General features: G+C 39.4%; 1 protein-coding gene across 7 annotated transcripts in view; it reads right to left on the bottom strand.

Annotated features, from left to right (window-relative positions):
* Window positions 1-5,971, bottom strand: part of LOC119917478 (girdin-like) — a 69,612-nt gene extending 63,641 nt beyond the window's left edge. For all 7 annotated transcript variants that reach the window (XR_005447286.1, XR_005447287.1, XM_038737827.1 and 4 more), the window contains exons 1-2: window positions 5,267-5,971; window positions 5,032-5,132 (exon numbers count right to left, since the gene is read on the bottom strand). Coding sequence is in view for 5 of the 7 variants with exons in the window: in XM_038737827.1 (XP_038593755.1) it covers window positions 5,032-5,132; window positions 5,267-5,329 (164 nt within the window). In the remaining 2 variants the exon portion in view is untranslated. The remainder of the gene's footprint in view (window positions 1-5,031; window positions 5,133-5,266) is intronic.
* Window positions 5,972-13,611: the final 7,640 nt, after the last annotated feature.

Raw genomic sequence — 13,611 nt, 5'->3', positions numbered from 1 at the left:
ATTTAAAATGGGTAAAATCGTATTTCACTGAAGAGCTGTGTGCGCAGCTCATAGATTCGCTCAGCGTGTTTGTGACCTAGCTGGCGTTCCATACTTAGCCTCTTTCTTTTCCTAAATCAATACGAAGTTGAAAGGTTAGTATCATGAACACCACCACACAAACGCTTCCAAAACTAATACATTTAAGTTAACTTTGATAAGTTAGTCAATTTATGTACTTAACACAACGCTGTCAATCTCGAAGACCCACCTTCAAATAAATTATTAGCAAGAGGAGCCTAAATAATAAGGATGGCTATGTTAACGTTAAAATACAGCTGGGGTGGTCGAGGTTAGCACACTGTACAGAGCGGCTAGTCAATGTCGACGCCCCCCCCGCCACATTTACACTGTCATTCGGTGGGGAACACTGAAATCTGATGACCACAACAAGGCTGGAAGCCAGCACAGGTAGAAATACTGTAAAAAAAATAAAAATACTACTTGTGCATTATAATGTCAAAGATGTTCAATGCCCATTAAACTCTAAGACCAGTGATCATTGAAATGCGGGGAACTTTTTCTACACATTTTATTCAAAAGGGCATATTAAAAATATTTCATTTATAATCAATCACATCTTATGCTTGATTAGGTCTAAAGGGGTAGCAAAACTGTTAAATCTTTAAGGTCTTAAATATTTTATTTCTACATTAAACAGCTTCCCCCTCTGTTATCACCCAAGTCTCCCAAACACCCAGGATTGTAAACAGAAGAAAAAGACGAATGTAAGATTGAAATAAATAACTGGAGAAGAGCCGACTCGTGTGTTTCTTTGTATGTGGCCTTTTCTAGATGCAGCTTGTAATAATAAAACATTGCAAGATGGTCGTCTAACCTCAGAATATTCTACAAGAGAATCAAAGTCATAAATTGCATAGCATGAGCATAATGTAGCCTCAATATGTCAGTATAACAATTAACAGAGAATCAAATGATGCGTCCGATAGTCTACAACAAAGTAAAGTAACTTTGAACAAAAGACCAACTGCGTCCAGGGCTTAAACCAACACATGTCATTCAGTATTGTGCCAGTATATAATACTCCTCTCCAAAGCTCATTGGTCAAGTTCTGAGTGTGTGTGTGTGTATGCATGTTGTGTTGAAAAGCTAATTCTGTCATGAAAGGAAATGATGACAAGCGCATGAGGACTGCATCCTGTGTATATGAGCCCACACAGTGAATTTACTGTAAAGTGGCCTTGAGCGAGAAAAAAAAAAAAATACAATCTGCATTCAGTATTAACAGATCCATATTTACTGACTCATGGGTTTACAGCCTTATGATAGACAACCACCTCCAAGCACACTCATGGTATCTGCAGAAAGAAATTTGCAGAGGAAAATGCTGGAGGGTGGACACATTGCCTCGTTATTTACATTCTCATCCCCATGAGTGCAGCCATTCAGAGAGATTTACAGACATGCTCAGATCTGTCTGAATACTGAAGCCTACAGAAACATTGACCTGCACAACAGCATTCTTTTTATAATCCCCATATGTTTTACATCTTTATACTTGCACTTTCACCCAAACTAGCACACAACCAGTTTTTAAAATTTTCAGGGTTAAAGCCGGGTTACACTGGTATGTAGTGCAAGAAAGTTCAAAGTTAATCAAATCTCCTTTTATTCCTTAAAGTTTCTATCTCAATCACATAACTCTGTCCCAAGAACCCGTAGAGGGCAGACTAACTGGTTCACTGAAGATGGCAATGAGCCAGCACGTGTCTACAGGATTGGCAGGAAAAAACCCACAGAATTCAACTGGACAGTTGTTACTCAAACAAAAATATAATAGGCTCCCTCTTGCTGAGCGGGAAAACTAATTGGTTTGACAGCACCGAGAAGGCAATCTAATTGGCTAGGTAATGTCAGTCACAAGAGGGCAGGGGGAGGGGACGTGGTGCCATCTGGGTGTCAGCAAACCGTTAGATAATCCCAAGGTCTTTCTTCTTCTCGCTATCCCATGCTGTCCCGATGACCGGCTGCCAACCAGTCTGCACTAAAGGCCATAGACATTCACACAGCCATACTACAACAGCTGACATCACCAGCAGAAAAGTTAAAAGCTCTTCAGCCAGCGTACTGCAAGTGTGAGTTTGAGAGAGAGATAAAAATATTTTTCAGCCACTTTTCTAAACCACACACTAGTGCGTGTATCGTTGTAGTTTTAGCATTCACTCTGAAAGACAGGTGTGTTTCTTAGCTGCGGAGTAGAGGCTGAATATATTTTTTTGGGGGGGGGAAATCCTGTAGGTCACCGGGATTCCTGTGAGTCACTGTCACTATTCATCACAGGACTGGGACAGGACGGGAATCATAAATCAGTTTTTTATGTAAATATGTAGTACAAATGTAAATATAAATGCTATTTTCTGATTTTTTTTCCATTGAAAATCTGAGTTTTGGTGGGAATTGGATGGTGTTTTTTCAGTGTGAACAGCAGCTACTGGCATTGAGGCTAACGCAAGCAGAGCACAAATGGATCAATCACAAGCAGCGCAATGCCATTCACTATATATTTCAAGCTGTCAGAACAGAGGGGGTGAGGAGAAAACAAAATGCGTACATAAGTGTGTGTTTGTGGAAGTCCAAGAATTGGAACAAATACAATCCCTGTTAATTATTGCCTACAGTTCTTCAAAAGAAGCTGGAAAAATCACCTGCGGTTTCTAAGCTACTTTTAATGAATATAGCAATATGAGAGAGATGAAAAGAGGGAAGGAGGCATTACTAAACACCCAAATAATTCTTCCACTCAAAATGCAGCTTCAAATGTGAACAAACATTGGGTCATGTGGCATATTTCAACTGCATTTCTGTCTTTTAATATTGAATTAACTCATTTTAAATCTTTGATGGGTACTAGCTGCAAAATATATGATGCACAATCTGTGACATACATTGTAGCTTATAATAAAGTCTATTTTAGTTGTCGGAGCCTACTGGAGGTGACCACGTAGTGCTGGTAAAGTTGGAGAGGCAAACAAAGAGCAGCCTCACCAACATAACATCTGACCAACACTGTAGGCCTTCTGTGTGGGAGGGTGGCTGTGCAAGACGACTACCAACAGCTGCCTCTGTCCAAAACCAAATGCACAGGGAAAAAAACCCACAGATACACATACTCCCGCACGCGCACACACACACACACACACACACACACACAAACATAAATACACAAGAGCTGGCTGTGATTGGCAATCCCCAACATCCTGTCAGGCGATCACTAAGCCAGTCACAGTTCATTTCAGCTCTGTGCTGGCTGTTCTCTACAGGAGTACTCAACTAACCACAGAAAATTCCCTTGCAGCTCATTCCATTTATTTGCAGACAGAAATCCTACCGAGTATTTCATCAAAAATTCAGTCTTGATATGTAGAGCTGTGGAGTTGCCATGTGGCTCGGCGTACCAAGGCTTGAATTTGTCTTTTGCGTGTCACCCTCTTGCTCTTTTCTTTGCATGTCCTCCCTGTCAATGTGTAAGGTTTTTAACCATTTTGGCAAATCATTTTCCATCTCGCTCACTCTTCCAACTCTTCCAACCCCCCCCCCCCCCATATCCTTCCACTATAAAAAGTCCCATAAGGGAAAATGCTCTAAAAATACTGTTGACTTGTTCACGGTTTTGAATAGTCTGTGTGTGGAAGAGGAAAGATGCCCTTGTCCAACTGAACCTGCAATGGCCTCCCTAAACACCTTTCTGTTTTGAAGGATTTCTATGAGAGCGTAGATGCAGCCTGGAGGAGTAGGAGGGGGATAAACAAGCATGGGGAAGAGAGGTGGAAGAGGTAAATGAAACCTGAAGGTAGGCGGCTTAGTAGAGTGATGCGGACGAGCAGCAGGAGGTCGAGGACAGTGGAACAGGGCAGAGCAAGAGGACAACGACCAGAGACAGGAAACGGCCATTCAGAGTTAATCAGCTCCTCATGCAACACAGCTACAGCTTAACCCCTCTGAAGTCTATTCACACAGAGTACTGAGGTATAATCTACACATTTGGAAAAACAGAGAGATTTGTACACAAGACAAGGTTCCCTTAGCTAGACAATTATAACCTAGGAATATGACCGATACTGAAGTGAGGTGACAAGAAGTTGCCCTACAAAACTGCAATCTCCATAATCTCCTGTGATGTGAAAATCAGTTCCATTGGGAGCAGCCTTGGTTTAACGCTCCCTTGACAGACGAACAGGAGGAGTAAATGCTGACAGAGTAGAGTGTGGCATTAGCGGAAAATATGAAAAACTGCCCTGCTAGCGAAAAGTAGCAGCCTTAAGCCAGACAAAGGAATGGAAAGCTGTCGCCGGTCATGCTATATGTTAGGAGGGGACTGGAAAGACAGACAGATTTGACATCTAATCTCTTACCTGCCCCTGATCTGCCAAAAGCACCTACTTCCCTTTTAACTGAATAAAAACCAACAAAAGTGCATCTGTGCCGGCCTGCTACATTAAAGAAGGTTCTGCACTGATGTGCAATCTGCATCCAGATTCTGCACAGCTACCAGACAAGTGTGTCTCTGCTTAAGGCTACTATTTCCAGTTTAATCTGCAGCACAGCAGGAAACGTGAGCTCAGGGGCTTCCAGGGGCCTGGTGTCAGTCTAGGGTGACTGAAAAAACAGAGCAAATGGAAGGAACCCACACAGCTCCAAGGGATCCTAACAATAACTGTCTGCCAAGGTCTCTGACAGTGTGACCCATCATTGCCCCCAATACAAGGTCCCTTTGTGCTTAGCCTACATTCACTTCAGCAGACAATTTGAAGTGCTAGACAGAGGCAGGAAAACAAACTGCATCTATATCTACTTATTGAAAGTGTCTACTATATTTAAGCAATTTATTGAGGCATACATAGGCCTAGATCTATTACCACAGTGCGTTTAAGCTCCCAAAGCAAAGGTCTGTACGCCTTTATTTGGCCAATCTTGTTACACTCAGGTGGTGCAGGGGACAGATAACATTTCTGACTGTGTGAAATTACTTACATCTCAAGCATTATCTCGTTCAGGTAAATCCCATCCACTAATTCAATATATTCCGATAATTTGTTGCCATCGGTCACTGTCGGTTGCCCGACTGTCTTCACCTAAAAAACAAACGGGACAATGCAAAATTGTTGTTAAAGTAATCAATAAGCACTTCAAAGAAATGCTTTCAGAGGGCAGAGGTGTTTAATTAGCGAGCTTAAGACACATTTGAATAGCTAATTAGGGAGCTTACCCAGCAGACCAGAGGCGTGAGCATGAACTGCTCCAGCAAAGGGGTGAAAACCTCGCTTTCCATATTTTCCAGGGTAACTGGAGCCGTTTATTTCAGATGTGGGTAGAAAAATGTACGCTCCCTGGGAGAAACGTGTTTGTCTAGACTCCACTCACGTAGTTGATTCAGTTAAATCGACGCTCATTTTGATTGACGGTCACTGTAAAAGACGTCCGCGGTTTCTTCTTGGAGGTGTTCAGGGAAAAAACAACGTTAATCCAGTCTTTCTCGACACGACCCAGCTGTTTCAGATGCCAACGACTGGGCTTGGCTACCTCACTGAAAGGAGAACAAGGACTCACATTTTTGTTGAAGGAAAAACCCCTCAGCTGAACGTATTCTCTGTTTTAGCGTCCGGTGTCTCAGTTAACGTAATAAAGCGAGTATACAGTCTATGGTAAAGACAGCCTACATATGACCTGTGCCAGGTATGGTTTTACGCTAGCTACTCTGGAAAAAAACCCACTATTAATGCAAAAGATTTAACGTTGAGGGGAAATATTCCTCCGGCACGACAAAAGAAAAGAAAACATCCAGTGCGGGGGGAATTCAGAGGCTCAAGGTCCTTGTTTTTAAATCGACGGTTTACTCCTCATTTTAAATGTGAAGTCATTTCTTATCCTCCCGTCTGCCTCCGGTCAAATGCTGCATCCTAATGAACAGGGTGAGCTGAAGGATGGCTGGAGCACACTTAGTACCGCCTCCCTCTCTGTCTCTCCTGCGCATCTCCCTCCGCCTCTTTTTGCTCTAAAAGAAAAATAGGGCATTGATGAGAGCATCCCTTTCTATTAACATTTCTTTCTAAGGTCTTAGTGTCAATGATAGGTCTTGAAACACATTTGAATTCAATTATTTGAAGAGCTGTGTCGGAAAGAAGGTTTTTAAGGAGTGATGCAGACATAATTGGATAGGAAAAAGTTTGGTTGCGGTGCTACTGCTGTAATTTACAGTACGCTATGACAACATTGTTTGCTTATTTTATTCCTTGGCAAGTAGAAATAATGAGGATCCATGCATATGCTGCCTTTTGCGTTTTGTTTTACAGCATACAGTGCGTTAGAGCAGCAAGGGAAGTAGGCTACTGACACCTGGTGGGTAATGTACAAAGAGACTACAGTAAATGTACAGTAAATGATAATTCTGTGAGTTTTATCCAAATATATGTAGGAGGTTGAAAAGTCATTGTCCAATCATAGAAATTACTCTCATCAAACTGACATGACAAATGGAAATGGATTGTATCACATCCTGTTTGACAAAACAGAACAGACTGTCTCAATGGCGCATCATGCAGGATCTAAAGGAAATACTGAATTAATTTAGTCTTTTATTTTGGACAAAACAAGACATTTCAAGACATTACCTCAACCTTAAGGAAACTGTGATTTTCATTTTTCACTATTTTCTGACATTTTATGACCCAAACAGTTGATCAAAATAATATTTTTATACAGTCTATACAGTCAAATCATAGTGACTGATTCTATCTGTGCAAAGATACCAATGATATGAACACCAAGTAAAAAAATTTGCATTGACTCAAATAAATATGTTGACTCAAACTTCAATTATAATAACATGTTGTTGAATGAAGTTCTGTAGAGAGGACATACTGTGTTATAGCCACTGAAGAAATGTATGCTGAACTCCAATTTATACCAGCAACCAGTTATTTTAAATGCACAGTATTTCTTTTGGCTGTATCAGCAGCAAGGTACTGAATGGTAAGACCCACAGTAATTCACTGTAGAGGTAGGAGACACCTAATCAACAAATGATGAATGGCTCTGTCTGTGTGAAAAGGGATCAGAGGCAGTGTTGCCCAATAACCAATTAAAACACAATCACTGATTTGGGAACTGGGGACCTAGGTCATCTCTCAGGAACCCAGTTAGAATGAATGGATTATTGTATGTTCACCTATAACTTTTAATAAGCAGCAGCAGCTCTCTTGGATAAACAGAGGTTCGCATTTGCATTTAGACTAACGGTCACTCTGGTTGGTGCTTCAGCTTGAGGCTATATGAGATCCTGACTAGACCTGTTGTGCCTTGTTTGCTGCAAAACGTGTTTGACTGGAAGGATGTAAGCTCAGTGAAAGCACATCAGGAGGTTACAGCATAAAGTGCAGCTTCTTCTTTGCCACAACGGCAAACCCAAAACCAAACTATCAAAACAGGGATTTTAGTTTTTCCTTTTATCTGTCATTTACACATTAGTCTACATATTAATCTGGACATTGACAGCTAAAATGTTCATTAGGACAAGGAGAAGCTTGGTCAAAGCCACATATGTTTAAAAATATTATGTCTGTATGTCTGACGGTAAGATCTGGCATGTTTGTACTGTGAAAGTGCCATTTGGAGACTCTTTCTTTAAAACCAAATGTGCAATAAGTTTTTTTGTAGAAATTGTGTACAGAATACCAGTGCTAATCTTTTTATATACAGTCTATGGTGCTAATTCATTAATTTATCTGTTTTATATTTTGATATGTACTTTCAAATCTTAAAGTGAGCCTACATAACTTTTGCTGAACAGCAGCCATTGTGGCCACACATGACAATTACAGGATAATGGTGCCAAAGTGTAACAGAAGCCCAAGCAGAGAAGTCTCATAATTCAGCAAAATGAATCAGTAACATCCTTTATCACAACTCTCCTGCTACTAACATCACAACAACAGCATATCTGGGCAAACTAGAAATTAACTAGAATGTCCATGGGCAAGACAATAAAGTTACCTGACACACAAATCATGGCTGGAATAGTGTTGTGTGGCTCGGTCCGATCCACTTTGTTTGTTTCCCATTTCAGAGCCAGCACTGAGTATAAACAGCGGATTTTATATCAGCGCACATAGAACACAGAATAATAAAAGTAAATGAAAACAACATACCACAACCTTAGTTATATTCAATAATGGTTTAGCCTTTAAAAACTCAGTTTATCGGCTGCATTAGACTGTTGGGTTGTGGTTTTCTCAGATTTGCCAGCTAGTAATTTGGCAACATAAACAAACAGCCGCATATCTGTCATCACATTTTGATGATTCACATGTGGCTAAATCTGTTAAAACCAGTGAGAAGAGCTTTGATAAAAACTCTCAAAATACAGAAAATCTAATGCAAAATGACCAAAACTGACTGAAAATGTTATGCTCAGGTAGGAGCCCGCTGTCAGATTAAGACGCTGATTGAGAAAATAGGTTTTCAGGGCGTTTAGTACCTTTTACACTTTGTTCTTCAATCATACCTCTGTCCATTGTTCCCACAACGACTCAGTGTTCTCCTCGGAAATCAATGAAGCTAATCTTAATGTACAATAAAAGGGGTAATTTGCTTCAGAATCTACTCAAATCAAATCTTTTCAAATCAAATATAGCCCTTTACTGAAGCAGCCCACACACATCTCTAATAATCCTATGACCGCTGGTTGATTAAACACTGACGCAGATAATGAAAACCTTCCATGCCTCATACAGTGCATGTTACCCACACAGCAGCCTGCATACAATTATCTTCTGCTCAATTACTGTGGAGGATTAGGTGGATATTTTGTATAGCTCAGTGTGTTTGCGATTGTGTGTGTACGTAGTGTTTGTTTACGTTGGTGTGGGATCTATTAACCTTGGATTGAATAGGGTGCTCCTGCCTGTTCCATCAAAATCTATTATTTATGATCCTTTTAAGAAGTTTTGTCACACACACACACACACACACACTCAGCAATGAAAGCTGGAAAAATTACCCAGAGGAAACCCACTCTCTTTTGGCTCAAACTCTACAGAACCAGTGTACACACGGAAACACATGGAAAGTCTTCCTCTAGTTTATATTAATCTAGCCCAAGGGTAAAAAAAAAACATTCAAAAATAAATTCTTTCTCCCAACAACCGCATGACCTTGCAATGCTTTTTCATATACATTTCTTCTGTCTTAAGATTACTGCAGTTTCCTGTTAGTTATTTCACTGGAATTTAACAAGTCACCACAAATATGTTTATTTGGAGCGGTGCTGATCTCATGTGGCCATGAATGGAGGACTGACTAATGCTGGACAGAATTGTTTAGTAGCTACCCTTTCCAATTTTTTCATGTAACACATATCCTGCATTGACTTCCCCATATAAGGTAATATGACTAATACTACTGGTACTAATGACTAATACTACAGGTATTAATAATGGATGTCCCTTTACACTCTGTGCTGGTTAAACCTGTTTACATCTCTCTAATATATATTTATCACAGTATATACATATAGACACACATATATATTTTATTATATTCTGTTCCTACTGAATAGCTGCCCTATTTTTTGTCTTTATGTCTTAAAGACAAAAAATAGTTTTATTATTTTTACTTACATTATTTACTTTTTTTATACATATTTGTATGAGCATTGTTTAAGGGAGCCTGAGAACTAAGAATTTTATTGTCAACAACAAGTTGTAATTCATATGACAATAAGGAACTTGAAAGATAGGTGGACAGTGTATTTACATTTTGGTGATATGGAGAGGTATGTAGCTTAACCTGTGGTTAGTTTCTCTCCAGACCCAGGGTTCTGCACAGAAGGTATATAATAACATAAATAATATCATATTTTCAGCATCAGCATACAATATCACAACTTTCACATAGATCATCAAACATTACTCCTGCCTTTCCAGATTAACAAAATATTTTAAAGTACTGACCTCCAGCCTTGCAGTCGAGGTCAACATGACCATCCACTTTGTCTCTGTCTCCATCCTGTAGCACTGTTATGGAAAATCAATGCCCAACATTCAAATCTCCAGTTCAAATTATTGAGACCCCAGTGGCATACGGTCAAAAACTAATTGCGTAACATTACAGGGCAGTAAAAATGTGTGCCTGTCCCTTTGCATCCTGTAATTCTGATGCATTCCCTAAAATGATGAAATTTCTTTCACAGAGACATACAGAAACATGATATGTTATTCTCTTTTCTCCCATCTCAAACACCAAGCTGTCATCAAGTTTGACTACTGCCAACATAAATTTGTTTATTATGGATTTCAAAAATGTGTGCATCATATTTCTCTTTTATTATTTAATTTGCTTAGATTGTTTAACCCATTGTGAGCCACAGCAGAGTCTGAGGTTCTTGAGAGGGGCCTTAATAACCGTTCTGGATTCAAGGCTTCAGACCAAAAAGTAATCAGCTCTTTGAAGTCCAGGCCTCAAGTCTTTAAATCACTCTGTCTGCCTTCTGTCTGAGAGGCTTTTTAGATCAACAACACTGCAGGGAGCCAATATTTAGGAATGCAAGGCTCAGAGTTATAATGAAACAAATATTTGTGTGAGAAAATTAAATCAACATTGATTTGTTGAGTTGTACACTCTCTGGTACACTGGTACCTGCTAATTGCACCCTGCAACTGTTAAAAATAATAAACAAATAATGAAAAAGTGCATTTTCTCTGTCTGTTTTTTTTAATGTTTTTCATTAATCGTTGAATCTTACTCCAATTCGATTGTTGCATCAGCTTATTGTTTATTGTCCATGTATAATGCAGGCTTAGACACTTAACCACTCATCTATGAATCATCAGTCATATCCAGATAGTCTACTCACACACTACACACACACACACACACACACACACACACACACACACACACACACACACACACACAGAAACAATGGGTGTTTTCTGATCTGCATCCAATCAATCCTGTGAGGTTAATTTATCTAACCTGCCATTCAACTATGTATATGGAAAGTTGATTTTCTAGCATGTACCTGACGTACCATAACACACATGTAATAGTGACTCAATAAATACTTTTTGATCTCCCATAAGATAAAAGGATTTTATCACTGTGACAAAGTTGGTTATGGCTTAAATTCTGCTCTACTTTGTTACGAGACCATGGAACCTTATTATGTGGAACCAATACCATTTGCCATAATATAATTACCACGCTTGTGACAAAGGAAACCATGCACCCCCAATTCAAATATGAGCTGTCTAAATGGTGGTTCCCTCAAGCTTATGCATGTCCATATTGGTCATAGGAGGGTGGATCCAATTAGTGGCTTATCAGTGACAGACAGAGGAAAAGTCTCTCAACCAAAGAAAAGGATACAGGCAATATCTATATCACAGTTGAATCAACATTTGGACACATGAAATTCTGCAAGAAAAGTTGTAAAATTGATTACAAAAATGTTTTTACACAAAAGAAATCTGTTCAGTAAAACTGTCAATGGATGATAGATAATATCCCTTGTTGCCAAGGACTCAGAAAAATCCTCAAATCTCACCCTGGCTGTGAAATCTGCATTTGTGTGTGTTCGTGTGTGTAACAGAGATCAGTGCAGCGCTCATGCAGGCAGTCACGTTGTCACCTCCTGTAACATCACAGCATGAAAATCACTTAAACCTCTAGAGTCCTGCAGTGATTGGGGCAAACGCACACACAAACGCACACACAAACACACACACACACACACATACACCAAAGCTGATTTTCCATTGGACTTTATTCCTACACCTAGGCAAAGGAAATGACAACAAGCAACAACAAAAAACCTGTTTGCCTTTTTGTTGCTTCATACATGGTCCTTTACTTTGAAGACCAATTGCTATGGACCAAATTGTTTTACAACTTATCTACAAAAATGTTATCACTGAAACATTTACAAACAAGAAAATGCACATTCAGGTGGACTAGTATCATTTCATGTAGTGGTCTACACTTTGGTTGTCAGTCTCGAAATTTGTTTGAATATCACTCCTCATAAAAACCCACTGATCAATCAAATTAGATCGATGCCTTTTCTCTTTACACAGCGTAGTCCAAATAATTTCAAGGGTCAGAAAGATTGCTGTAAGATGACTGGATCATTATTTATTAATGGATTGATATTTAGATTGACAGACAACCAATTGATTTCTACGTTGGTCGGTGGACATTTACATGAGAAGATTCTCTGAAAAGAAAAGGCTCTTCAAGACAAAGCCGTACAGCATCCTCCACTGAGCTGTTTATGATGCTTGTATTCTACCACAAAACCCTGACTGGTCCATTACCCACTCATAGTCCACGGCTCTGCTTGGTAATAATGAGATCTCAATGTGTCCCGGAGCCATGGAAACAAGATAATACTATTAGAAACCTTGGTAATAATGGGAATGTGTGCTTGTGTGAAATCCTGCTATTCCTCCCTGTAATTAGCGTGCGCATGTGTTTCTGTGTGTGCAAGTGTTTGCATGCGTGAAAGTAATCCAGAGAGATGCTGTTAACACTCATCTGTTTCCATAACAACTGCAGCAGCCCCACTGTTAATGAGTAGGCTCACTGACTAACTGGAGGGCTGTCTGGCTGGTAACATAACTTCCAGACTGGTTGGCTGATCAGCAAGCAAGGTCACTCATGATTTACCAACTGTCTGGTGTACTGACAGGCAAACAAACTGGCTGTTTGAAGCACATAGTTTTTTCAGAAAAACTGTTACAGTTTTTTTTTCAATTGCTAACATGCATTGGTCAAAACTGAAGTCACATTGTCAAAAATCTTCACATAGTCAGAGAAACATAACTGTTTGTGGACCAAACTGTGAATCAGTTTTCATTGCTTTCATACAAAAAAGCATTCAATGACCACTTTCTCCAAAATCCATGAACTCATTACTACTCCACCACCTGCAAAAAACTATATATTTGCCGCATATTTTTCAAATGCTAACACACATTCAAAACAGAATGATGGCAAATGTCCTGCATTTTTGCAGCAACCAGACTAAAATACAGAGAAAATCTTATACACAATATTTACAGTAATTTTTATGTTTACCTCTATGTGCATAGAGAACTGTGTGTAGTGTTTTGAACTGCAGTCTGAGAGTAAAGCAGGAAATGTGCTTGTATTTTAGCAGACTTGTTTCGGGGGATTGGTACATGAATTACAGGTTGTGGTCATTGTGTCCCATCAAAAACTGTCTTCTATAATGAAATACTAATTTATGTGAAAAATCATTAAAACTTCAAAGATACAAATGCGTCATTTATATCTAATGCTCCCTGTTGTTAGTGTTTTTAGGTTAGTGTGTAATGAGTGACAGTGTATGCTTTCTGAGTGAGAATTGTTGCCAGTGTTTGGTTGAATGAGTTTATTTTGAGACATGTATGAAGTGTTTTGGTGGTTTGAGAGAGTTTTGGAGGTAAGATTAACTGTTTTGGTCAAGATGCATGTTGGTAGCCTAACGCAGACTGTATTAAGGTGGCTTCAGTATTGTCTAATGCTTGTTAGCAATTGAAAAATACTGTATTT

This window comes from Micropterus salmoides, unplaced genomic scaffold (genome assembly GCF_014851395.1).
Source record: "Micropterus salmoides isolate LMB-PRFRI ecotype aquatic unplaced genomic scaffold, ASM1485139v1 Ms_hic_scaffold_22, whole genome shotgun sequence".
NCBI lineage: Eukaryota > Metazoa > Chordata > Actinopteri > Centrarchiformes > Centrarchidae > Micropterus > Micropterus salmoides.
The sequence above is the reverse complement of the archived record's forward strand: the minus strand, read 5'-3'. Positions and strand labels throughout refer to the sequence as shown.